The sequence below is a fragment of the Panthera leo genome, chromosome B2, assembly GCF_018350215.1.
Source record: "Panthera leo isolate Ple1 chromosome B2, P.leo_Ple1_pat1.1, whole genome shotgun sequence".
Classification (NCBI taxonomy): Eukaryota; Metazoa; Chordata; class Mammalia; order Carnivora; family Felidae; genus Panthera; species Panthera leo.
The window spans coordinates 32,025,642-32,052,672 of NC_056683.1; the positions used below are offsets into that span (position 1 = coordinate 32,025,642).

Genomic DNA, 27,031 nt, shown 5'->3' on the forward strand with positions numbered 1-27,031 from the left:
CATGCTGTAAAAAAGTATTCTCTTGGGGCGCCTGGGTGGCTCAGTCGGTTAAGCGGCAGACTTCGGCTCAGGTCATGATCTCACAGTCCCTGAGTTCGAGCCCCGCGTCGGGCTCTGTGCTGACAGCTCAGAGCCTGGAGCCTGTTTCACATTCTGTGTCTCCCTCTCTGACCCTCCCCCATTCATGCTCTGTCTCTCTCTGTCTCAAATAAATAAACGTTAAAAAATTTTTTTTAAAAAGTATTCTCTTTTTGTTTTGTTTTGTTTTAGTTGTTGAGTCAACATCTTTCTTCTTGGTCATTTGTTTTAAACTTATTAAATAAACCAAAAGAACTGTTCAGTGTGTTATACAAACACGTGTACAGGCATGTATGACTGAAATCAACCATCTAACAATAGAAAATGTCAATGTTCGGAGCCCATCAATGCTTGGGGATTCTGGGCCGTTTTCCCGTATGGAAAACAGGCTTAGCATCTCCATCTCCAACAGACGCATGTTGTCTCCTGTGATAAGTAAGGAGTGAAATGGTCCTTCCAAGTTCATAGCGCATGTTTGCTGCAAGTGCTGGCTGCAATTTTCTGGTCCTTAGCTCCAACCCTGGCTAAGCTAACACAGTGTCTCCTTGGTGGCTGCTGATTCTTCTCATATTCTTTGATTCTGAACAATCTCCGGAAGTTGCTGGGCTGCTTGATTTTCATTCATACACCAAGGAGGTTTGTAAGTCTTCCTTCGATTAGATGTTCCAAAGACTACTCCTTTATTTCAATATCTAGTAAGCACGACGCATGTGTGCCATTTTGTCTGTTCTTCACTTTGTCAAAAAAGCTTTCCAGTGTCCAAGTGCCTGTCCGGGAAACGATAGAACCTGGCTCTCCCAATTTATACAACTGTAAACCTAACTACAAAACAGCAGCCTAAGCATCTATTATGAGAGCATTTTGAATAACTCGATGAGAGATTCCCAGTTTTGTTGCTCTCAGAATGAGATCACTGTGTGTTGTAGCCCCAAATGGATCATCAACCACAGGGAATCGCTGATCTCAGCATCCTTCAAAATATTATCTGCTTCTTGTTCCACTTCTTCTCTATAAGCAAGAATCAAATTTCTTCCATAAAACTCTTCCAGGGCCTTTCTTCCCTACTGTCAGGACTCAGGCATAGGCTTCCAGATACACTCAGCTGCAGCGTCTTACAACTTCCAGGCCCTTGGGTGTTGATGATTCTTGGCATCTCCCAGGCCCAAGCTAATCAGTTAACACATTTCAAAATCCAGGGGGAGGGAGACCACTAACTGTTGCCTTTCCAAAGAAGCAGTTACTGATGGGAGCGCTTCTTACACTGAATTTGTATTCTAGATAAAAAATGAAGCAAAATGTTATTAAGGGTAGTAGCACCTTTTTTTTTTTTTTCTTTTATGACTAATTTTTTCTGAGGAGCACTGACCAAAGAAAAGAAGATGATTCCTTAGATCTAAAGGGTGTATCTTCCCTGGATCGTTGACATTGCTTTTCAGTGTGATAATGGACCTTACTCAGGGAGTGGCTGTCTCTTGGGAGGCTTACCCCTGCAGATGGAGGGTGAGTGATGCCTCTTTGGCAATGGGGACTGGAGACTGGAGAGGGAGGTCTTCGTATCTCCAGGGAGGGATTGTATGCATTCACTCCCTTTTTATTGACCAACTTGCATTTCCCATCAAAGAAATGACAGTAAAATATAGAAAGCCACATTTCTTTCATCTAACCCAACCTCTGGCCTACTTAAGTGACCAGTTATTTCCCAGTCTGGATATGAAAATTTCCTTTATGAGAAACTCTCTAGAACGTTCATTGAATACGGTTTATAGTAGTGGAATTCTGTGATCCGGACACATGGTTAAAAAGAACATTCCCGTAGCAGTGTGAGGTGAAACCTGGATGATGCCTGGCCTCTGAAGATTCCCTCATGCCCAATGTCCCGTGGGCATTCTCATCCCCAATCTCATTTCCCCTCCTCTTCCAAACCTGTGCTGTTAGCTGTGTTTGGATAGTCTGGGAGAGTAGGGAGAAAGATGAGATGGCCAGAGAGAATCCAGCCATCTGTTTGTAGTTAATGTCAGGAGCTCTCTTATCTTTTTGAGAACTGGAAAGTCACCGGAGAAATAGTTACCACGTGGACTAAAAATCTCTATTAGTTTTTGGGTAGAAAAATGCAAACAGGAATTTTCCAATGTTCCCCATCCAATCTTTGTGTCCACAGAAACATCTCAACATTTCAGTGGATCCTTGGGGGGCCTGGGGGGCAGATTTAATTCTCAGTCTCAGGGAAATCTTTTTAAAAGAATTTTTCATACCTAGGTATTATAGCCATGTTACATGACATTTGAAAATGTAGTGAAAAGTTTTGCATTTTGATTATTTTTCCTCACTCTTTTTCTTATGCATCCTCTTTTTTCCAAAACGCAATTTTGAATGTAGTGTATATACAAGTCCCCCCAGGGGAGGCAGACTTCTTCACTCACCTTAAATCATAAATGCTCTCCTTTGTGGAGGATCCAGATGAAGTGATGTGTTTCTGAAAGCAAATGTGCTATAATACCTTTTTTTTTTTTTACTTGAATAACTAACAAGGAGGGATACTCTAGATTTGGAATCTAACTTGGCAAGATAATATGCAGATTTGATTAATTGTAACAAAATCAGCAAGGTCTCAAACAGGAGGCTATCAATATAAGGTGAATGTACAAATGTAATTTCACATAACAAATATAGTTTCAACATGAAGTAAACGAACACAATTTGCTATAACAAATAGTCTTGACAAATGCAATTTCCTTTCATAAAAAGCCTATCATCAAAGCCTTCAATTGTAGGTTATAATTTCTGGAGTTAGAAATAGCCTATCCCAGAGGCTGCCTGATTTTATCCCACTTTTTAAAATGAAACGGAAAAGTAAATAAATAAATAATAAAATGAGGGGTGCCTGGGTGGCTTGGTTGAGTGTCAGACTCTTGATTTCGGCTCAGGTCATGATCTCACGGTTCATGAATCAAGCCCCACATCGGGCTCTGGCTGACAGTGCGGAGCCTGCTTGGGATTCTCTCTCTCTCTCTCTCTCTCTCTCTCTCTCTCTCTGCCCCTCCCCTCTCTCAAAAATACATAAACTTTAAAAAATAAATTAAAAACATAAAATAAAATGGTAGTTACACTTTAACTAGAAACAGAGCATGCCAAAAATAATTTTGGAAAAGCTTCTTCCCCTTGGCCAAATGTTGGCCCATTGTACTTGATAGTACTTGATACATACTGTCTGTACCTATATCTGTACCTGTACCCATACTTGTACCTGTACCTATAACCTGTACCTAAGCTGCACTGAAAGACTTCATGTCAATGAAATTCTTTTCTTGCAACACTTCCCGTAAGATATCACTGTCACTTGTAACAGTGACAAGTGATTTGAACCAAGGTTGAAGGTCTTTTAAAATGTATCATTTATTTTTTTAATTTTTTTAATTTTATTTTTTATTTTCTAAAATTTACGTCCAAATTAGTTAGCATATAGTGCAACAATGATTTCAGGAGTAGATTCCTTAGTGCCCCTGACCCATTTAGCCCATCCCCCCTCCCACAACCCCTCTCGTAACCCTCAGTTTGTTCTCCATATTTATGAGTCTCTTCTGTTTTGTCCCCCTCCCTGTTTTTTATATTATTTTATTTCCCTTCCCTTATGTTCATCTGTTTTGTCTCTTAAAGTCCTCATATGAGTGAAGTCATATGATTTTTGTCTTTCTTTGACTAATTTCACTTAGCATAATACCCTCCAGTTCCATTCACGCAGTTGCAAATGGCAAGATTTCATTCTTTTTCATTGCTGAGTCATACTCCATTGTGTGTGTGTGTGTGTGTGTGTGTGTGTGTGTGTGTGTGTGTGTGTATATCACATTTTATTTATCCATTCATCCATCGATGGATATTTGGGCTCTTTCCATACTTTGCCTATTGTTGAAAGTGCTGCTATCAACATGGGGGTGCATGTGTCCCTTCAAAACAGCCCACCTCTATCCTGTGGATAAATGCCTAGTAGTAAAATTGCAGGGTCGTAGGGTAGTTCTATTTTTAGTTTTTTTGAGGAACCTCCATACTGTTTTCCGGAGTGGCTGCACCAGCTTGCATTCCCAAAAATGTATCATTTGTTTTTATGCCACACTTGTTACTGTAGAGTCTCCAGAATCACTACTCGCAGTGGCTGCATGATGTTCCACATGTTCTCAAATGCTTTTCTTCCTTAGAGTTCATCTCATTTTACAGTTGTACACTGAATGGTATGGCTGTGTGTTTAAGGTGAGTCTCTTCAATTGACTCTAAGTTCCCTGAGGGCAGGGCTAGGTGAGTTAGGGCTCAGGATTGAATCACCAGCAGCAGCACACATAGAAGGCACACTGTCCCTGATAAGTATACTATATGTATGTGTGTGTGTGTGTGTGTGTGTGTGTGTGTATACATACATACACACACACATATATATGTATATATGTGTTATTATCAATATTTGTAAAATAAATTTGCATCATAGTTTTGTCATCTTCTGTTTAGTAATTATCCACTAGTGGAAACTTTGGTTGTTTACAGCACTGTACTTTTGTAAATTTTTGTGCGCATTTTTTATTATTTCCTTAAACCAAATTCTTAAATTGGAATATTACTTTAAGAGGTGTCAGTACTGGGGCACCTGGTGGCTCGGTCGGTTAAGCGTCCAACTTCGGCTCAGGTCATGATCTCACGGTTTGTGGGTTCGAGCCCCGCATCGGACTCTGTGCTTACAGCTCGGAGCCTGGAGCCTGCTTCGGATTCTGTGTCTCCCCCACCCCTCAAAAATAAATAAACATTAAGAAAAACAAAAAGAGATGTTGGCACTTTCAAGTTTCCTAAACTTCTAGAAAAGAAGTACCAATAATGTATGGGAGTACCAATCTGACAGGGAGGCATATTTCGTTTTTCTCATTTTCTTTTCATCTTATTGTGTAATGCATTCGTGCGGTACAAAATGTGAAAGTACGCCCCGTGCCCTGGCACACCTTGAATTGCCCGGTCTTCATGCCATCTTGGGCTTCACTTCCTACACAGCCTCGACAATATTAGTGGTTTTTCTCCTGCTCCAAATACTTCTTTCCCTGGGGAACAAAAGGCTGATAGTGCACCTCAGACCTAATGGTAGTTATGTTCTTCTCCCGTGGGCTACTCAAATCTTGGTGCCTGAAGAAACACCCATGATTGTCACTTGTGGATTTGGGGCAAGTGGCCTGGAATAGGGCTCCTCTTCTGCTGTGTTCCCGGAAGGTGAGCTTGTGGAGGCCCCTGGAGAGCTTCTCTGCACCCTTTCCCCTAGAGACTGTAGACGAGGATCTGGGAGTCACCGCAGTGCCGGGACACTGTGGGAAAAACTGGAGCCCTCCTTCTCCAGAATAGACCACAGGCCTACTCCTTGCCATGACTTACTCTGTGGTGATGAGTGGGTCTCTACCTCACAGGACCGGTATCTATCTATGCCTTGGTTGTGTTACCAAATAAAACCCTGGGATAAAGGGAGAATAACTTTAGGGGAAATCAATCACCTCTGGCTGGGTCCTCTCAGACCCACAAAGCTCGACCCATCCTTTGGGACCTCAGCTCCTGGCCTGTAACCACAACTCCACTCCTTCAAGATGGAAGCTACTTTTTCTGCGTGCTTATTTTATCTCGCTGCTCACACAGCTGAGATGAGAGCTTCCCCTGGAAATCTTTCTCCAACTCCTCACTTCTGAGAAAGGTGATCCAACAGCACTTGTCTTCCTTCTACCATATGCTAATATTTTGTTGTCTGTCTCCCCTTTACTCCCCAACTTGTAGCTCTGATAGGAAAGAGACTGTGTGTGTCTCCTTCTTCAAAGCCTAGCAGAGTATACATGGTATGAGTGGGCACTTCAAAAATGTTGAATGAATTGTACTTGAAAGCCGAATGGCCTATTAAAGCTTTTCATAATAGTTTGGAGAAATAAAATTCACCTTTTAAAATGTACAAATCAGGGGTGCCTAGGTGGCTCAGCCAATTAAGCGTCCGACTTAGGCTCAGTTCATGATCTCACAGTTTGTGAGTTCCAGCCCCGCGTCGGGCTCTGTGCTGACAGCTCAGAGCCTGGAACCTGCTTCAGATTCTGTGTCTCCCTCTCTCTCTGCCCCTCCTCCACTTGCACTATGTTCGTCTGTCTCTCTCTCTCTAAAAAAATGAATAAACATTAACAAAATTAAAACGTACAAACCAGTGGTTTTTAGTAGAGTCACAGAACTGCTGGATTGTCACCCTACTCTGAGACCAAGGGGGCTGAGGACCAAAGCAGTGACAACAAATTTTGTGGGAGAGGGTAACAGAGGCAGAATACGTGCAAGGGTGAGGGGCTAAGTAACACACCTTCCAGGAAGGCGAACACAAGAATTTGCTGGGGTAGGATGGGGGGTGTGTGAAGGGTTGACATCTTTTAGACATAATCAAGGTTAACTTTACAGCCCACCTTGCCATCTGTGGAGAGATCTGCAAAGGGCGAGACAAGCCAGAAAGGGAAGCAGGGGGAGAAAGGGATGAGGGATTCAGGAATGTGATTTGCAAGGTAAGAAAAACTCCTCAGCTTGCAGGAGGAAATCTCTGGGGAGGAGTAAAGGCCCACCAAGGGCTGTCCCACTCAGTCTGCTCCTGAGATGGGCAGATGGGTGAGACTGTACCAGGACTGGGCATAGAGGACTCTTATCATCCCCCTTGGCCCCACACTGAGGTCATGGAGAGAACGGACATCTTTACAATATCAGGTCGTTCTTCTAAGTGCACAGTATCTCTCTCCATTAATTTCGATTTTCTTTAATATCTTTCAGTAAAGCCTTATCATTTTATCTACAAAGGGCCTGTACACCTATTGTTAAATTTATTCTCAAGTACTTTATATTTCGGTTGCTATTGCAAATCATATATTTTTATTAAAATTTTTATTGCAACCTATACACTGAATCTATAAACTATAGAAAGCTTATGAAAAAAATTGAAGAAGACACAAAAAAAATGGAAAAAGATTCTATGATCCTTGGATAGAACAAATATTGTTAAAATGTCAATACTCCCCAAAGCAATCTACATATTCAATGCAATCCCTACTAAAATAACACCAGCATTCTTCACAGAGCTAGAACAAACAATACTAAAATTTGTATGGAATCAGGAAAGACCCTGAATAGCCAAAGCAATCTTGAAAAAGAAGACCAAAGCAGGAGGCATCACAATCCCGGACTTCAAGCTGTATTACAAACCTGTAATCATCAAGGCAGTATGGTATTGGCACAAGAACAGACACTCAGATCAATGGAACAGAATAGAGAACCCAGAAAATGGACCCGCAAATATATGGCCAACTAATCTTTGACAAAGCAGGAAAGAATATCCAATGGAATAAAGACAGTCTCTTCAGCAAGTGGTGCTGGGAAAACTAGACAGCGACATGCAGAAAAATGAACCTGGACCACTTTCTTTTTTTAATTTTTTTAAATGTTTATTTATTTTTGAGAGAAAGAGACAGAACGTGAGGGGGAGAGGGACAGAGAGAGGGAGACACAGAATTGGAAGCAGGCTCCAGGCTCTCAGTTGTCAGAACAGAACCCGATGTGGGGCTCGAACTCACAGACAGCGAGATCATGACCTGAGCTGAAGTCGGACACTCAACTGACTGAGCCACCCAGGCACCCCAATGTTTATTTATTTTTGACAGAGAGAGACAAACAGAGCATGAGTCAAGGAGGGGCAGAGAGAGAGGGAGACACAGAATCTGAAGTAGGTTCCAGGCTCTGAGCTGTCCGCACAGAGCTTGACGGGGGCTTGAACTCACAGACAGCGAGATCATGACCTGAGCTGAAGTCAGACACTCAACAGACTGAGCCACCCAGGCGCCCCGAACCTGGACCACTTTCTTACACCATACACAAAAATAAACTCAAAATGGATGAAAGACCTAAATGTAAGATAGGAAGGCATCAAAATCCTTGAGGAGAAAGCAGGCAAAAACCTCTTTGACTTGGGCCACAGCAACTTCTTACTCAACATGTCTCCAGAGGCAAGGGAAACAATAGCAAAAATGAACTATTGGGACCTCATCAACATAAAAAGCTTCTGCACAGCGAAGGAAACAATCAGCAAAACTAAAAGGCAACCGACAGAATGGGAGAAGATACTTGCAAAGAAATATCAGATAAAGGGTTAGTATCCCAAATCTATAAAGAACTTATCAACACCCAAAAAATAATTCTGTGAAGAAATGGGCAAAAGACATGAATAGACACTTCTCCAAAGAAGACATCCAGATGGCCAACTGACACATGAAAAAATGCTCAACATCGCTCATCATCAAGGAAATACAAATCAAAACCACAATGACATACCACCTCACACCTGTCAGAATGGCGAACATTAACAACTCAGGCAACAACAGATGTTGGCAAGGATGCAGAGAAAGAGGATCTCTTTTGCATTGTTGGTGGGAATGCAAACTGGTGCAGCTACTCTGGAAAACAGTTTGGAGGTTCCTCAAAAAACTAAAAATAGAACTACCCTATGACCCAGCAATTGCACTACTAGGCATTTCTCCAAGGGATATAGGTATGCTGTTTCGAAGGGGCACACGCTTCCCAATGTTTATCTCAGCACTATCAACAATAGCCCATGTATGGAGAGAGCCCAAATGTCCATCGAGGGATAAATGGATAAAGAAGATGTGGTATATCTATACAATGGAGTATTACTTGACAATCAAAAAGAATGAAATCTTGCCATTTGCAGCTATATGGATGGAACTAGAAGGTATTATGCTAAGTGAAAGTAGTCAGTCAGAGAAAGACAAATATATGATTTCACTCATATGAGGATTTTAAGACACAGATTAACACAAGGGAAGGGAAGCAAAAATAATGTAAAAACAGGGAGGGGGACAAAATATAAGAGACTCTTAAATATGGAGAACAAACAGAGGGTTTCTGGAGGGGTTGTGGGAGGGGGGATGGGCTAAATGGGTAAGGGACATTAAGGAATCTACTCCTGAAATCATTGTTGCACTAGATGCTAACTAACTTGCATGTAAATTAAAAAACAACAACAACAACAATTACTCATAAAAACTTTTGAGACAAAAAAATAAAATTTTTATTGCAACCAAACATAAAGTGAATAGGGGCACCTGGGTGGCTTGGTTGGTTAAGCGTCCAACTTTGGCTCAGGTCTCACGGTCCGTGAGTTCGAGCCCCGTGTCGGGCTCTGTGCTGACAGCTCAGAGCCTGGAGCCCGTTTCAGATTCTGTGTCTCCCTCTCTCTCTGCCCCTCCCCTGTTCATGCTCTGTCTCTCTCTGTCTCAAAAATAAACGTTAAAAAAAGTTTTTTTAAGAAACAAACATAAAGTGAATAAATAAAGTGTACAGCTTGACTTATATATGTATGTGTTCATGTAACCAAATGGCATATTTTTATTGAAAAAATATTTTTCTGTGCAATATCTAAGTAATTTCTGAAAGTCACTAGAGAAATGGGCATTGTGAGTAAAGTGTTGTTTTGAATGTAATTTTTTTTAAGTTTATTCATTTATTTTGAAGGGGGTGCAGAGAGAAAGGGAGAGAGAGAATCCTAGGCGGAGATTTGACGTGTGGGCTCAACCTCAGGAACAGTGAGATCATGACTTGAGCTGGATGAAAAAGGAGGCTGATGCCTAACTAACTGAGCCACCCTGGTGTTTCTCACCTTAGCAGAAATGCTTTCAACATTGCATCATTACTGTGATGTGTGCTGTAGGGTTTTTGAAGATATCCTTCATCAGGTTATGGGGTGTTCTTTTGTATCAATAGATGCTGAATGTTTTGAGTAGTTTTTATGCATCAATTGACACGAATAAACTGCTTCCCCTTTAAAGTATGCGTCCATATTTCTCCTAGTCTAACATTAATTTTTGAGAAATGCCTTTTGCTGTATGTTTCTTCTCAATTCTCCTTCTTTACCCATCCATTACATGTTGGTGTCCTTGGGGCCCCTGGGTGGCTCAGTCAGTTGAGTGGCTGACTTTGGCTCAGGTCATGATCCTCTGTCCCCTTCTCTCTCTGGCCCTCCCCCACTTGTGCACTCTCTCTCAAAAATAAACATTAAAAAAATAAAAAGTCTTGGTCTCCTTGTTTCCTCCATCACCCCTCTCTCTTTTCAAGCTCCTGCTTTTTGTAGGTTTCCTAGGCTGTTAAAGATTGGGGGATGACAACAGGGTTTTCAGACATTTTGTCTCCTCACAGTCTGCTCTCTCCACAAGCAGGTTGAATTCAAGTTAAAACAGTGCCTTAGAAGATAGGTGGCTTATGTTCCAGTTCTCTTGATTCCCCAAAATGCACCAAGACAGATTTCCCTGTGCCTTTCAGTCTCATCAAATTTCCTGTCCTGCCTATCTCCAGGTTCGTTGGGAACTCAGATGAATACACGCTGTAGAATCACTCTGCAAATTACTCACAGGTAAGGTTTGGTTGTTCTCGACACAAAGGTTGTTAGAGGTAGTGTGAGGTAACGGATAGCTTGGACTTTGAAGCTAAAGGAATCCAGATCCACTCCTAATCAGCAGTATGACCTTGAACTTGTTACTTAACCTTCCTAAGCCTCGTCTCCTTTGTCCAGCTTGCAGATAAGAGATGCAAAAACGGTTGACACATAGTAAGAGCTCAATGAATTTAGCGATTAAGAGACAATGCACGTGCAGACAGCCTGAAAAGCATAAAATACTCCATAATGTAAGCAGTATGCCCTCTGTGGGTTCGAGGCTCCTAAGCCAGCTCCAGTATTAGCGCCCAGGTACCGAGGAGGTAGGGTGAAGAGGGGGACTGCAGAGAAAACTACTCTGAACCTCGAATCCCCACCGTCGGGCTCCCATGGAGCGCCACGTTGCACCCACGGTCCCTAAGCTTGGTGAAAAACGACAAAAATGACTGGGGAAGGGGCAGATGCAGCCACCCTCACATTCGCGGGAGGTATCCAGCTCCCACTCGAAAACGCCGCGCAACCAACCGCAATCACAACTATCCAGTAGGGGTTAACTAGTGCGCTCCCTGCTGCAGTCGCTAGGGGGAGCTCGTCTCGTCCCTCGCCCTAAACGGGTCCTCGTTTGCGCACGCGTGATTCCTTCCCTCCAGCGGTTTGCCCCCACACCAGCTACGTTCGAGCGGCGCGTTCCAGGCATTTTCCGACTTAAAGCCCTGCGGCTACGGGCCGACCGGAAGCCCAGAGGAACTACTGCTAGAGGAGGGGTGGGTAAGAGAGGTGGAAGTGGAGCCGGAAGCGTGACTAACCAGGCGGCCTCCCCAGGCCTGCGAAGCAGGAAGGACAAGGTGCCGGCTTGGCGGGGTGTGGCCTCGGGAGGCGGAGGGCGCTGCGATTGGCCCTCGGCTGTGGCGACGGCGACGATTGGCCCCTGAGTGCGGAGGGAGGTGAGAAGGGTAGCGGCGGTTGGAATTCAAAAGTGGCGGGTGTGGCGCTAGGCTGGTAATCGCTGGATTCCGGAGCGCGCGTCCCTTGTGTCGCGAGCTGGCGAGAGAACGTGGGTCCCAGGAGTCCCGGCGCCCTGTCCTCTTCTATTGTGGTCCCCTGGCACGTGCGGCACGGTGCTGGACATGGAGCCGCAGGTGAGTAAGAGCCGCCTTGGATCTCCTGCCCCCGATGCTGACGAGCCCTTGGCTCCCGGCCGGCCTTGGTCCTGCCGGCTTGGAAGGCGAAGGTCCGCGCGTCCCCACGCATTGGAAAGGGGTGAGGGAGGGAGAAGGCAGGGAGCAGCCCCAGAAAGTCTGAGTGTACGTCTGCCTGCCCTCCTCCAATTTCAGGGAGTCTCAAAACACCTTTCCTCGCTTTCGTGTCTCCAGGATTTCCCGTTTCGAATTCTCAGGATTGTCTGACTGGTACCCACTTCTCCATTCGTACCGACGATTGCAGTCCGTGATTGAGAAGGCAGAGTCCTGAGATTCCGTTTACCTCTGGGGAAATGGTGCCTGAGGCCAAATCCCTGCTGGTGTTCTTTCCTGTCCTCTCCTGGTTGCCTTCGCTTCGGAGTGTAGAAAGGGGATAGAGGGAATGGGGTAATCTGAACTGAAGGACTCATTCTCTTTCCTTCCCCAGATTTTACAGCGATCTCTGCCCCCTGAGGCTGGTTGACTTAGTTTCTTCTCTTATCAGTGCCACTGCACCCCACAACCATCTGCAGCCTCCCCTGTCCAGTGGAGAAAGATGTGTGACAGCCAGAGTGTACTGACTTTTGGTGCCAGAAAAAGGCTCCTCCCTGGATGCTCTGTTTGTTAGTATTTCACATTCAGATTTTTCCAGAGTCAAGTTTCAACCTGAAGAGATACTCTTTGTGTCCTGACAACTAAAGAGCAGAGCAGTATGATGTGACAGCGAAAAATAGTAGAAGCCTTCTCATATGTATGCGTAGAATATTTACTGAGCACCTATTATGTACCATGCCCAGTTGTAGATACTTGGGATGCAGCAATAAACAAGACAAATCCCTGTCATCTCTATAGATGTTGTTCTATGGAAAGCTGTTATTTTATGGGGAGACAGGAAATATGTCATAAGTTATATAACTCTCTTAGAAAGTGATAAGTGCTGGGGGCACCTGGATGACTCAGTCAGTTAAGCATCCAGACTCTTGATTTTGGCTCAGGTCATGATCTCATGGTTTGTGGGATCAAGCCCCATGTGGGGCTTGGGGTTTTCTCTCTCTCTCTTTCTGCCCCTCTCCCCGACTTTTGCACGTGCACGCTCTCTCTCAAAGATGAACTTTTAAAAAAGTGTTAAATTCAATGGAGAAAAGGAAAAATCTGAGCAGATTAAGAGGGAGGAGGGGAGGCCAACTGTCAGGATGGAGTATTAAATAGAATGGTCTTGGTAAGCTCCATTATTAAGAAGGTGAGCCTTGAATAAAGGCTTTGAAGGAAGTGAGGGACAAAGGCTAGTGGATATTGAAGGAAGAGCAATCCAGGCCGAGGAAATCTACTAGAGCCAAGTCCTAAAGAATTGTAAAACAAAGCTAAAATGGAGTGAGCGAGGGGGCAAGTTGTTGGAAGGGAAGTCAGATAATGGAGAGTGGGATTGTTGACCCCACTGCTTCTTGTAGGAACCATTGTGAGGGCTTTGACTTTTACTCTGAGAGAGATGGGAAATCATTGGATGATTTTAAGCAGAGATAAGATCTGTGTTACATTTTAAGCGGGTCACTGGCTGCCACATTGAGCGTAGAGGTAGGGGGTCAGGATAGAAACAAGGAGAACTGTGAGGAATACAGCAGCTTTTCTCAACTTCTGTACTACTGACATTTTTACTGTGGGGGGCTGTCCTGTACATCGTCTGATGTTCTCAGTGTTCCTGGCCTCTACCTACTAGATGTTGGTAGCAGCTCCCACCTAATCAATGACAAATTGTCTCCAGACGTTGCCAAATGTCCTGTCGGGAGTAAAATCACCCCCAGTTGATAACCAGTGGCAAGTGATAACCTGAGAGATAATGGTGACATGGATCAGGGTAGTAGCAGTGGAAAGAGTAACACATGGTCAGATTCTGTCATCCTTTGCTGGCATTAGATATGGAATGTAATAAAATGGGAGGCCTTGGGGTTTTTTTGGCTTGAACAACTGGAAGATGTAATTATATTGACTAAGATGGACAAAGCTGTAAGAGGAGTGAGTTTGAAGGGGGTTTGGATGTTAGGAGGTGAGTTTGGATGTAAGTTTGGCATATTTATTAGACTTCAAGTGGACACATTGAGGAGACAGTTGCATAGAAGTTCAGGAGCAAGGTCTGGGCTGGAGATATAAATCTAGGAGTGGTCAGTATATGGATGGTATTTAAAGCCGTGAGAGTGGACTGGAATGTGGATAGAGAATAGAAAGACCACCATTAAAGTTTGTAGAGATGAGGAGAACCTTCCATGAGAGATGGGGAACCCAAGAGAGGATGGTCTCCTGGAAGCTAAATGAAGGAAGTGTATTAAGGAAGAGGGAGTGAGTAGTTGTATCAAATGCTGCTGATGGGTCAAGGAAAGGGAAGATGCAGAGTTGACTTAGCAACATGAGGAGAGTGACCTTGTGACCTTGAGGAGAATGGTTCTGGTGAAATGGGGAGAGTGAAGGCCTGATTGGGATGGGTTTAGGAGAGAATCTGGACATAGTGAATGCTACGTAGATAGCACTTTTGAGTTTTGCTGCAAAGGGCAACAAAGAAAATACTAGCAGGGAAAGTAGAGTCAAGAAACTCTTTACAACAATAGCGTGTGTTGTAGCAGGTAGGAATGATCCAGTGGAGTGAAAAGCCGATGGTGTAGAGGAGAAAAGGAAGGATTGGTAGGGCTCTTACTTAGTAGATGAGGAGAGTAGGATCTGATGTGCACGTTGAGGGGAAACATTTCTCTTATGCTTCTCATTGTGGAAAGTTGGGAGTCATTGTGCCTGGCTTTATATTATAGACGGAAGAAAAATAAACACTAAACTCTTTAGAGTTTTCCTTAATAAATAAACCTTTGAATACATTTTTCAGAGCCCACACAAATTCCGGGGAGTTAGGTCTTTAGTAGATCCATTGTGGCAGTGTAGAGAGAACAAAGGGCATTGGTTATAACAAAATTCAGTGTGTAGCCTTGGAATACTTAAAGAAAACTTTGGTTTTAACACTACATTTGGGGGCATCTGGGTGGCTCTGTTGGTTGGGCATCCGACTCTTGATTTTGGCTCAGGTCATGATCTCACAATGGGTGGGATTGAGCCCTGCATCAGGCTCTGCGCTGACTGTGCAGAGCCTGCTTGGAATTCTCTCTCTCCCTCTCTCTCTCTCTGCCCCTCCCTGTTCTTGTGCACACTCTCTGAGAAAAATAAACTTAAAAAAAAAGATAAAAAAAATACATTTGATTAATCTAAATTGATTAAAAAACATTCTTTGTATACGTACATTTCTGTAGGCAACAGAACAAAAAATGACACCTCCTTTTTTTGGGGTGGGGGCTTTTTATTTGTATAGAAGCCAATGGTTTGGATATATCAGTTTATTTAAGTATTCCCCTGCTGGTAGACATCAAATTTCATTCCTTTAAAAATGTATTGAGGTGCACCTGGCTGGCTCTGTGAACATCCTTGAATATATCACATTCTCCGTGATGTTTCTTACAACTTTATGTGAATCTGCAGTGATTTTTTTTTTAATGTTTATTTGTTTTGAGAGAGGGACAGAGTGCAAGTGGGGAGGGCAGAGAGAGAGGGAGAGAGAGAATCCCAAGCAGGCTTCGTGCTGTCAGCGCAGAGCCCTATGTGGGGCTCAGTCTCATGAACGCCGAGATCAGGACCTGAGTAGAAATCAAGAGTTGGATGTTCAACCACCTGAGCCACCATCTGCAATGATTTTTAAATGAAAAGCTTAATTAAAAGACAAAAGAAAACCAGCCCTTCCTCTTGTTCTCTTGGTTGTTGGAACCATGACAGGCATCTTGGTGTCCCGGTTTCCCCCATCTCCTCACTGCCAAGCCAGCTCCTAGTTAGGTCAATACTTGGTTTCCAGTAAGCCAGCCCCTCCTTTTCATTCCCACTGAGAACAGAAAGACCACCATTCAAGTTTGGAGAAATGAGGAGAACCTTCCATGAGAGAGGGGGAACCCAAGAGAGGGTGGCCTCTCTCAGATGCATTTCTTTTTAGCCCTTAATCTCCTAAAACAGCGCTTCTCGACTGACTTCTATGAAAATTAAGCTCTTGCCCCAGTGCATTCTTTACATCTAATGATTAACTTCTCTCTGTTGCATCCGGAATACTGAGAGATGTGTATTTCCTTGGGAGAGTTAAGAAAGTGGATTGTTTTTTTAGAGCTTAATTATCTTGTACTCCAGTTTGGAAAGGCTGCCCTAGAAAGTAAGCTCTGGGAGGGCAGGGATTTTGTCCATTACTCTTACCCCAGCTTCTAAAACAACGTCTGGTACAGAGCAGTCTTGCAAAAAATCTGAGTGCCACAAATCCTTGTTGAATGAAGGACGAAAGGAGTGATGCATTCTCTCTGCCTGTCATAGCCCTCATCTTCTGCTTCCATTCATTCTTCACATTGCTTCACTTGCTTTTCTGGTACAAATCTAGTCATATTAGTTTCCCAATTAAAAATCATCAGGGTCCCTCTTGCCTTCAGTAAACACTTGTCGTCCTTATCATGGCATGCCAACTGCCATAATCCTTGCCTTCACCTCCCCACTTTCTGTGCACACTCCATGTGTCAGCTGAACACAATAACCTGACATTCCTTGTGTGCACCCCCTTGCTTGCTTTCTGCCTAGGATGCTCGTCCTTGGCCCAAGCCATCAGGCCAACTCATCCTCAAGGTTTTTGCCTAAAAAGAGTTTTTAGAAGTGTTCTCTGACACTCTCCCCATCTGAACTATATGCCCATCCCCTCCCCTGGGCACTTTTTATGATAGCACTCAGTAAAGTTTTAATGCTCTCTTTAAATGTTTCTCTTCACCATTTTCTATGAGCATTTTGAGGGCAGGGACCACATCTGGTGGTTTGGTTACTCCCAAACCCAGATCATTTCCTGGCACATAACAGGCACTAGGTAAATATCGAGTGAATGAAGTAAGCTGAAAGACAGAGAAGACGCCTTGGAAGTAAAAGTTAACTCTTCTGGGGTGGCTGGGTGGCTCTGTCGGTTAGGTGTCCGACTTTGGCTCAGGTCATGATCTCACGGTTTGTGGGTTCAAGCCCCGCGTGGACCCTGTGCTGACAGTTCAGAGCCTGGAGCCTGATTCAGATTCTGTATCTCCCTCTCTCTCTGCTCCTTCCCCCACTCACGCTCAGTCTCTTGCTCTCAAAAATGAAATGAAATGAGATGAGATGAAATGAAATGAAATAATAAAATAAAATAATAGTAAATAAAAGTTAACTCTCATGAAGATCAGAAGTTGTTCTGTATACGTGGCGTTCTCCTGATCGTGGGGTAGGAGTAGGGTTTGCATAGGAAGGACCTGTGTTTAGCACAGAAATGTTCTGTGTCCTCAGAAACCCTTTAGTCCTGGGCAAACCAGAATGGTTGGTCACCCTAGACAGGAGTAGCCATGGAGTGGACATAATCCCCAGACACTGAATTGAGATGCTTTGGAGAGGCACTCTCTTTCTTTCCCACCGTCCCCACCTTTTACCTGACTCTGGTGGTCTCCAAACTGGGTCATGCGACTTCTGAGTCTTCTCCATGCAAGTCAACCTCATTATTTTTTATAAATAGACTCTTTTGTATATTTTTCACATGCCCAATCAGAAGCTGTATCTGGTTCTCCACATATGCAAGGCTAAAGATGAAACTCTTCCCTAGGCCTGGCATCACAGCCCTAGCAGTTAAAAACATGGCCTCCGGAACCAGACTGTGTAGATTCTAACCCTGGCTCTGCCCTTCACTGGCTGATGACCTTAGACAAGGTATTTTCCCTCTCAGTGCCTTCCTTCTCTCATCTGCAAAATGAGGCTAATAATAGCACTTCTCAGTGGGCTGCTGTAAGGATTAAGAAGCTGATACAGATGAAGTATTTAAAACAATTTCTAAAATGTTACCTGCTCCTCCCATCTAGTCTTCAGCCTTATCTTTCTTCCACTCTCTCCCTTATGATTCTCCATTCTAGCTCAAAGAGCCCGGTGGTCTCCCAGCCGTATCATGTGCGTGTTTGAGGTTTTGCCTTCTGAAAACAATGTCCATTTCTTTCTGCTTATTTAAGTAACTACCCTTAAAGTTAGCTGAAGTTTAGCGTCGTCTGTCCAGCTTTTCCCTTAGAGATTTCTCCCACTTTTGCATTATGTCCCACTTCTCTCTTTGCCTTTTGGCTGGCACATAATCTGTGGGCCCCAGTTTGTGCCCAAGAGGTACTCAGTGCTTGTTGGTGGTTAAGAGTTTGGGTGCGGGGGCCAAGAAGGGGAGTTCTTGGGACATTTGGGCTCCAGGGAGTTGTCTAAAGCTTCTCTCTTTTCCCAACAGAGGTCCCCCTTGTTGGAAGTGAGGGGGAACATACAGCTAAAAAGACCCCCGGTCAAGGCTCCTTCTCGGCTGCCTCTTCCGGGAACCAGGTTTAAGAGGGGGCCTGACCAGATGGAGGATGCCTTGGAGCCTGAGAAGGTAAGCTGGGTTTGGAAAGCTTTACATGTACATGTACGTGTATGTGTGTGTGAGAGAGAGGGACAGAGAGTGTGCGTGTCTAACTCAATCAGGGAGAGTAAATGGACCCCATTCTTGTCTTTCTCCAGAAAAGGACACGAGGCCTGGACACAGTGACCAAAATTGCCACATCCCGCCCCAGAGCACCAGCCCTCACCACAGTGGCACAGACACAAGGCCAGACCACAGGTGGGCTCTAGGGGTGAACAGAAACCAAGGGAATGGAAGTCCAGTGCTCTTCAGATTTCTTTCAATTTTAGCATATTTTGAATAGGTAATATGTTTCACTTGTTTCAAAATTCCAAAGGCACAGAAGTCATTATACAGTGAAAAGTCTCCCTCCTACCTCTGTCCCCCAGCCACCAGGTCCCTTCCCCAGGAGCAACTGTATGTCCTTCCAGGGGTGTTCTATCATGGACATGTCTCCAATATTTTTTACATAAATGGTAGCATACTTGACATGTGGTTCTGCCCCGTGTTCTTTTTTTGCTTATCTTGGTCCAACTTTTTCTTGGGGTATTGTGTAATTCCTGGTCCTGGGAAGGATACCTTTAGAAGCTGGCCACACTTCAGGGAAGAGGGAAGCTGTCTTATTTCTAATCCTCAGAAAACGCAACTCCTCTGCCCCTGGCCCAGCCAGAGTTCACACCATCCTGAGACTGGTTGTTCTTTTTCCTCTCCCCCATCTCCTGACAGCTCCAAAAGTTCCCAAGAAGACGGGACCCCGATGTTCCACAGCTGTTGCCACAGGTAGTAGTGCTTCAGAGCTGGGGCTGAGAAGAGATTTGGGGTGTGTGTAAAGGGAGGGTGTGTAAAGGACCCCCGTGCTGATTCCGTATGTTAACTCCCCAATTCTCTAGTGCTGAAGAATCAGAAACCAGGCCCTGCTGCTCCTGCCCAGAAGCCTGGAGGTAGGTGACAAACATAACCACTAGGTGAGGGGCTGGGACAGGGAAGAGAGGAGATGATGAGTACCCCAAAACATCCATCTGGTCTCCTCCCTGTCTGGAGGGAAAAGAGATATAGCAGGATGTGTGGAGGCCTTAAAGCCTAGGAGGGAGGAAAGGCAGAAAGCCAAGGCCTCCCTGACCCTGCCCTTTCTGTGCCATGTTAGCGGCTGCTCCCGTGCTGGGAGGGAGGAAACCCACCAAACGTCCGGCCTGGGACTTAAAGGGTCAGTTATGTGACCTAAATGCAGAGCTGAAATGCTGTCGTGAGAGGACTCAGACATTGGACCAGGAGAACCAACAGCTACAGGACCAGCTCCGGGAGGCCCAACAACAGGCCAAGTCCCTGGGGGCAGAATGCAGGACACTGGAAGGGGAGTTGGCCAGGGTGCAGGCCCAGGCCGAGCAGGGCCAACAGGAATTGGGGAACCTAAGGGCCCGTGTCCTGGAGCTAGAAGAGCAGCTGGGCACACAGCAGGGCTTGGTGCAAGAGCTCCAGAAAGAACAGTTGGGGTTGCAGGAGGAGCGAAGGGGACTGGCCGCCCGGCTGGAGGAGCAGGAGGTAAGGACCACCTTCTCACCAAATGCTAACCCTTCTTTCTGGGTTACCCTGAAGTCTCTTTGGGCTTAGGGTCCCTGCCTGCCTTTCTTTGGCAGTACACGTCTGTCCTCTAACCTCCACCCCAGCCCACCCCTGACTGTGTCTTATTTCTGCCCTGCTTCTCCCTGTCCTTCTTGCTTTCATAGCTCCCACCTGGATCTGTGTCTCCCTTCATCCTCTGTCTCCCCCTCTGTCTTTCTCTCTTTCTTTCCTGATCAAAAGTCTCCATGTCAGGGGTGCCTGGGTGGCTCAGTCGGTTAGGCATCTGACTCTTGATCTCGGCTCAGGTCTTGATCTCTGGGTCGTGAGTTCAAGCCCTGCGTTGGGCTGTGCTGGGCATGAAGCCTACTTAAAATAATAATAATAATCGTGGGGTGCCTGGGTGGCTGAGTCGGTTAAGTGTCCGACTTTTGGTTTCAGCTCAGGTCATGATCTCACAGTTTTGGGAGTTCAAGCCCCGACAGCACTAAGCCTGCTTGGGATTCTCCCTCTCTCCCTCTCTCTCTGCCCCTTCCCCAACTCTGCTGTCCCTGTCTCTCTCAAAAATAAATAAACTTAAAAAAAATTTTTTTTTAAAAAGTCAGGGTGCTTGGGTAGCCCAGTCAGTTGAGTGCCCAACTTCAGCTCAGGACATGATCTCACAGTTCGTGAGTTCGAGCCCTGCATCAGGCTTTCTGCTGTCAGCGCAGAGCCTGCTTCAGATCCTTTGTCCCTCTCTCTCTGCTTCTCTCTCTTCCTCTCTCTCAAAAATAAACATTTAAAAAAGTTTCTTTTTATGTTTATTTTTGAGACACACACACACACACACACACACACACACACACACACACACAGTGTGAGTTGGGGAGGGGCAGAGAGAGAGGGAGACACAGAACCCAAAGCAGGCTTCAGGCTCTGAGAGGTCAGCACAGAGCCTGACACGGGGCTCAACCCCACGGACCGCGAGATCACGACTTGAGACAAAGTTGGACGCTTAACTGACTGAGCCAGCCAGGTGTCCCCAAAATAAATAAACATTTAAAACCAAATCTCCAGGGCACCTGGGTGGCTCAGTCAGTTAAGCGTCCAACTTTGGCTCAGGTCATAATCTCACGGTTCGTGAGTTCAAGCCCCGCATTGGGTTCTGTGCTGACAGCTCAGAGCCTGGAGCCTGCTTCAAGTTCTGTTTCTCCCTCTCTCTGCCCCTCCCTCTCTCACACTCTGCCTGTCTCTCTCTCTCAAACATAAATAAACATTAAAAAAAATTTTTTTTAATAAAAAAATAAAACCAAATCTCCATGGCATTCTCTCTTCCTCTTCTCATGTCCATTTGACTCCTTGGTGAGCACCAACTAGATTGAATTCCTTGCGGTTTCTCCGATGCCTCAATCTTCTCTTCAGGCCATTTTGCATATATACTTCCCTCGCTGCAGAATGTTCTTTCTGTTCTCCATCTTTTCCTGGGTTTACTCCTGTATTTTTGGGTGTCAGCTTAGATGTCATTGTCCTTATGCCCCTTCTGGCTCTTCCCACAGCACTCCCTATTCTATTACCATGATTCCTATTTTCTTCCCTCTTTCTTTACCAGACTGAAGTCCTTGGGAACAGGGACCACCCTACCTCCATCCCCCACCTCATCATGACTTGTCCTTATTCCTCGTTGTGTCTCACCCTCTGTGTCCGTTCCGTTCTGGACAGAGGAGGCTACAGGCGTCAGAAGCAGCTCTGTCAGGCAGCCAAGCAGAGGTGGCGTCTCTGCGCCAGGAGGCTACAACCCAGGCGGCCTTACTAGTGGAGCAAGGAGAACGTCTCCATGGGCTAGAGATGGAGCGCCGGCGATTACACAACCAGCTACAGGAACTCAAAGGCAATATCCGTGTGTTCTGCCGGGTCCGCCCTGTCCTTCCAGGGGAGCCCACCCCACCCCCTGGTTTCCTCCTGTTTCCCTCTGGCCCTGGTGGGCCCTCTGATCCTCCAACCCGCCTCAGCCTCTCCCGATCTGACGAGCGTCGTGGGACCCTGAGTGGGGCGCCAGCCCCCCCCACCCGCCATGACTTCTCCTTTGACCGGGTCTTCCCACCAGGGAGTGGACAGGACGAAGTGTTTGAGGAGATTGCCATGCTTGTCCAGTCAGCCCTGGATGGCTACCCAGTATGCATCTTTGCCTACGGCCAGACAGGCAGTGGCAAGACCTTCACGATGGAGGGTGGGCCTGGGGGAGACCCCCAGGTGGAGGGGCTGATCCCTCGGGCCCTGCGGCATCTCTTCTCCGTGGCCCAGGAGCTGGGCAGCCAGGGCTGGACCTACAGCTTTGTGGCAAGCTATGTAGAGATCTATAATGAGACTGTCCGAGACCTGCTGGCCACCGGGACCCGGAAGGGCCAGGGCGGCGAGTGTGAGATTCGCCGGGCAGGGCCAGGAAGCGAGGAGCTTACCGTCACCAATGCCCGATATGTTCCTGTCTCCTGTGAGAAAGAGGTAAGGACTGATGGGTCCTGGGACTGGAAAACGGGGAGGAATGGATCGGGTGGCATCAGATGCAGGTCGATGCAGAAGGGAGCAGGAGAAAGTCGAAGGCTGAGGGGAGGGTACGTTGTGCGGGTGGGTCGCCACATCAGCATTGGCTGGCGGGCTGGAAGGTAGATCTGTCCGTCGTACAGAACTAGGGAGTGGAGAGTGACGCGTGTGCCAGGGTGTTCTCCGGCCCCGGCCCACTGCATCTCAGGCCTCAGCTCCTACTACTCCTCTTGCCCAGTTCACTCTGGCCATGCTGGCCTCCTGGCTGTTCTTTAGCCTGCTAGTCACGTTCTTGTAGCAGGGCCTTTGCCTGAATGTTCCTCTCCCAGAGTGGTTTGCTCCCTCGCTGCCTTAGGAGTTTAAAGTACTGAAGCTGTTCCTGGCCGTTGTGTCTAAAATTGCAACTCTCACCCTACTTTCACATACTCCTTATTCTGTTTTATTTTGCTCCTTAGTATCTCAGCTATTCTGTGCGTTTTATTTATTTTGTCTCTTCACTGGCTGGAAAGGAAGCTTCAAGAGGGCAGGTGCTGACTCTTGATCATTGCTACTGATATAGCTATGCGTTGACTCCCTGCCTGCTTTTGCCCCTTGCTGTTCCCCATCCCCAGGTGGAGGCCCTGCTCCATCTGGCCCACCAGAACCGGGCTGTGGCCCGCACAGCCCAGAATGAGCGATCATCACGCAGTCACAGTGTGTTCCAGCTGCAGATCTCTGGGGAGCACGCTGGGCGAGGCCTGCAATGTGGGGCCCCCCTCAGCCTTGTGGACCTGGCTGGGAGTGAGCGGCTAGACCCTGGCTTAACCCTTGGCCCTGGGGAGCGGGAACGCCTTCGGGAAACCCAAGCCATTAACAGCAGCTTGTCTACCCTGGGGCTGGTCATCATGGCCTTGAGCAACAAGGTGGGCATGGGGATGTTGGCAGATGGGACCTGGGATGGTTTGGGGCTGGTCATGCTGAACCCTGTCCTATCCTAATCACCTATCCCCCTCAACCCTCAAGGAGTCCCATGTGCCTTACCGGAACAGCAAGCTCACCTACCTGTTGCAGAACTCTCTGGGTGGCAGCGCTAAGATGTGAGTGAAAGGGACAGACGGATAGAAGAGGTTGGGTGGAGGGGTGCCTGGCTGGATCAGTCAGAGGAGCATGTGACTCTTGATCTTGGCGTCGTGAGTTTGAGCCCCATGTTGGGTGTAGAGATTACCTAAATAAATAAGATTTAGAAAGGAGGGGGCATTGGGTAGAGACTGTGATGCTGGGGTCAGGGGTAGGAAAATGGAAACCTGGTCCAGGCTCTACTCAGCCACTGATGCTGGGGTTTGGCCCCCTCTCTTCTCTCCACAGGCTCATGTTTGTGAACATTTCCCCCCTGGAAGAGAACGTGTCCGAGTCCCTCAACTCCCTACGCTTTGCCTCCAAGGTGCAGTTACCACCAAGCCCAGGCCCTGTCAGGACCCCTGGGTGGTTGTAGGCTTCTCCATTCTGACCCTTCAGTCCTTTAGGCCAAGGGCACATTCATCTGGAAAGGATTTGCATTTGTCAGGCATCCAGGGCACTACCTCTCTAGATTCATTTTTAACTATTGGCTTTTGGGTTCTTTAATTTTTAAAAATAGGTAGTTAAAAGGTCAAAACTATATAAAAGCTATATACAACAAATGAAGTTTTACCACCACCCCTTTCTCCCTACCTGCCCTATCATTTTTCTCATTTATCATTTTACTTATCCTTTCAGTGTTTCTTTTTGCAAATATAGGCAATATGAATGTGCTTATTCTTTTTTATATAAAAGATCTCTCTCATATACATATGTGTGTATATATATATGTATCTATATGTGTGTGTGTGTGTGTATATATATGTATATAGTTCTGTACTTTGTTTTGCTTATCAAGACAGCCCCAAGATTAGTCCCCACTAGTACACAGAGATCATTCCATTATTTTTATGTCTGCCTAGGACTCCGTTGTGTGGCTACACCAAAGTTTATCCACCAGTTCCCTCTACTGGACACTTGGATTGTTTCCACTTTATTTCTATTACAAACAAGGCCATGTTGACTAACCTTGTACATATGTCATCTTGTATTTATTTAGTTATACCTGACCATCTTTTTTTTTTTTTTTTTAATGTTTATTTTTGAGAGAGAGAGAGAGAGAGAGAGAGAGAGAGAGAACATGAGCAGGGGAGGGGCAGAGAGAGAGGGAGACATAGAATCTGAAGCAGGCTCCAGGCTCTGCGCTGTCAGCACAGAGCCTGATGCGGGGTTCAAACCCACAAACAGTGAGATCATGACTAGAGCCGAAGTCAAACGCTTAACTGACTGAGCCACCAGGTGCTCCTGACTATCTTTTTTTTTTTTTTAATGTTTATTTATTTATTTTGAGAGAGAAAGCATGAACAGGGGAGAGGCAAAGAGAGAGGGAGAGAAAGAATCCCAAGCAAGCTCCTCACTATTACGCAGAGCCCGACCCCAGGCTTGAACCAATGAACTGTGAGATCATGACCTGAGCTGAAATCAAGAGTCAGACACCTAACTGACTGAGCCACCTAGGCACCCCAGTTATATCTATCTAGGGAGAGATTCCTGGAAATGGGATTTTCTGGACCAAAATAGACATTTTTTTCAGACCATTCCAAATAGTGTGAATTCAGGCCCCAAAACACACTTAAACATTAGGTGGAAGGAGGGCCGTGCCATGAATTCTCTAGGAGATTTATGCTCCCTGCACTAGAGTTAAGTCAGAAGGTCTCCATACTGTTGGTCTCTGGAGGGTAGTTTTTTCTCTGGCTATTCCCTTCCTGAGGGTTCTGGCTTTATTCAGGATCTCTGGTCAGGCGTGTCCTTCTGCTCTACTCGGGCTTACCCCAGTGGACATTGGTTGCTCCCATGGGAGTAGTCAGGTCCTTTGGCACCTTGCCCTGGTCTTCTGCTTTGATCAGGATTTCCTTTGCTGTCTTGCAAGTTTGATTAAAGTTCTGTCAACATCATTAACAGCCAAAGCATAAACTCTTTACTATCCTCTAATACCCAATTTACATTGTTAAATTTCACCTGATTGTCTCAAATGTCTTTTATATATTAGGTTTATTCTAATTGGGATCAAAGCAAGGACCACTCATTTCTTTTTGTTGGATTGTCTCTTAAATTTATTTTAATCTGTAAGAATCTCACGACCTTTTGTGATACTTATTTGTTGAAGAAATAGGGTCATTTGTCTGGTAGAATATACCAAATCTGGATTTTGGCTGGTTGCTTCCTTCTTCCATAATTTTTGTTATCTAGTAGATTTAGGGGCTTTGATTAAATTTGAATCAGTCTCACATTTCCTGACAAGAAAACTTAAATGGTGCAATACACTTTTTGTTGAGGCAGGAGGCACCTAAATATCTAATTGTTCTACTTTTAACGAATTAAAAACCAATCATTGGATTTGGGTGTTATCAACTTGATCTATCCATTTGAAAATACCCTGTTGACCTAGTGATTTCACCTAGTGATTTTATCAATGTTCATACCTAGATCTTCTATTTCATTAGGGAGTTTAATTTTCCCATTCTACATGTAGTAGTCACATTTCTTCTAGAAAGTACTTTCCTTTACCATGTATTATTTGGTTACTCTGAAATTCTGCACATATAGGAAATGAAGGATACATGCTAGATTCTTTATCAATTTCTAGTATTAGAAGTTGATATCTTGGCAACTTCCAAAGGTAACCAAGTGAGTTTTTGTGGGGGGTGGGGGAGTATCATTTTACAGATGCTTTTGTATTGATATCTATCCTTTGTAGTCATTATTCTTTCTGATGCTCAAATTGCTCCATCTTTGCCCAGTGGGAGCTCCTTTAAGTTGGCTCCTGTGCCCTTTAGACAGGACCCAAGTAGTCTTTATTCTAGATTCACTTTGTACAAATCCTGCCCTAGACTTGGGATCATTTTTCTGAGGGGCCTTGATTCCTAAATGAGTGTTGTTCATGTTTTATCTAGCTTATTAGGGCTTGGGGTCTCTGGGCCACGAAATTGCTGGAAATGGACACTCCATCTCTCTCTGCTCCTGTGTGTGGCTTCCATCCTTCTCAAGCCTTTTCACCTACTCTTTGACTTTGTGTGGTCAATGGGCATAGAACTAACCATAACTGAGGCCTGTACCTGCCTTCAGAGCCCTTGGTTTCAGTGTTTTCTGAGGGCAGCCCTAATATTGGGAGTGGGAGGTGATCTTGGAGAAAAATTGTACTTTTGGCTACTCTGAAAACGTTTTAATCTTGTCTAAACCCCCTGTCCGCAGGTGAACCAGTGTGTTATTGGTACGGCCCAGGCTAACAGGAAATGAAGACTGATCGAGATCCTGTGTGTGTGTTTAGGGATGGGGATGGGGCAGCTGAGGGATGCTTTATTGGGGGGTGGGGGGAAGGGGTGCCGTATGACCTGGGTCTATCAAATAAAGAACAGTTTTTTTTGTTTTGTTTTTTTTTGTCTTTTAATAAAGGTTTTATTAGCGATTGCCCAAATCTGTAGAAATGGGAACTGTCCACTCTGCCAAGTATTTGTGCTCTGCAGGGCAAGGGCTTCAGCTTTTCTCCCCGTTAGGCCATCCCCTGCAGTCTAGGTGGCTTGAGGCTCCCATACCCTCCCGGGTTGTCCGCATCTAGGAGATGTGCCCACTAGCCAACCACCTTCATTAGTTTGCCGCCGGCCACCCCAGCCCCACGCGGGAAGTCTCTGGTGGATAAGGGAAGGTGGGAACCCGAGCCCAGAGGCGGGGCTGGCG

The 27,031-nt window shown here is 45.6% G+C and overlaps 1 protein-coding gene and 1 pseudogene across 5 annotated transcripts; one reads left to right on the forward strand and one right to left on the reverse strand.

Moving 5' to 3' along the window:
- Positions 1-337: 337 nt before the first annotated feature.
- LOC122220665 lies at positions 338-1,262 on the reverse strand (annotated as a pseudogene).
- Positions 1,263-11,274: 10,012 nt separating this feature from the next.
- Positions 11,275-26,641, forward strand: KIFC1 (kinesin family member C1). 5 transcript variants are annotated; one of them, XM_042938456.1, is made up of 12 exons: positions 11,275-11,490; positions 12,173-12,347; positions 18,041-18,178; positions 18,307-18,406; positions 18,914-18,967; positions 19,078-19,128; positions 19,332-19,726; positions 21,443-22,222; positions 22,873-23,163; positions 23,264-23,337; positions 23,606-23,681; positions 26,549-26,641. In XM_042938456.1, the coding sequence occupies exons 3-12, from the start codon at positions 18,152-18,154 to the stop codon at positions 26,591-26,593; spliced, it is 1,893 nt and encodes a 630-aa protein (XP_042794390.1). In that variant the 5' UTR covers positions 11,275-11,490; positions 12,173-12,347; positions 18,041-18,151; the 3' UTR covers positions 26,594-26,641. The 5 variants fall into 5 exon arrangements, with proteins under 5 accessions (XP_042794390.1, XP_042794388.1, XP_042794386.1 ...); XM_042938455.1 differs by lacking the exons at positions 11,275-11,490; positions 12,173-12,347 and adding exons at positions 11,505-11,685; positions 11,920-11,955; XM_042938454.1 differs by lacking the exon at positions 12,173-12,347.
- The last annotated feature ends 390 nt before the right edge of the window (positions 26,642-27,031 follow it).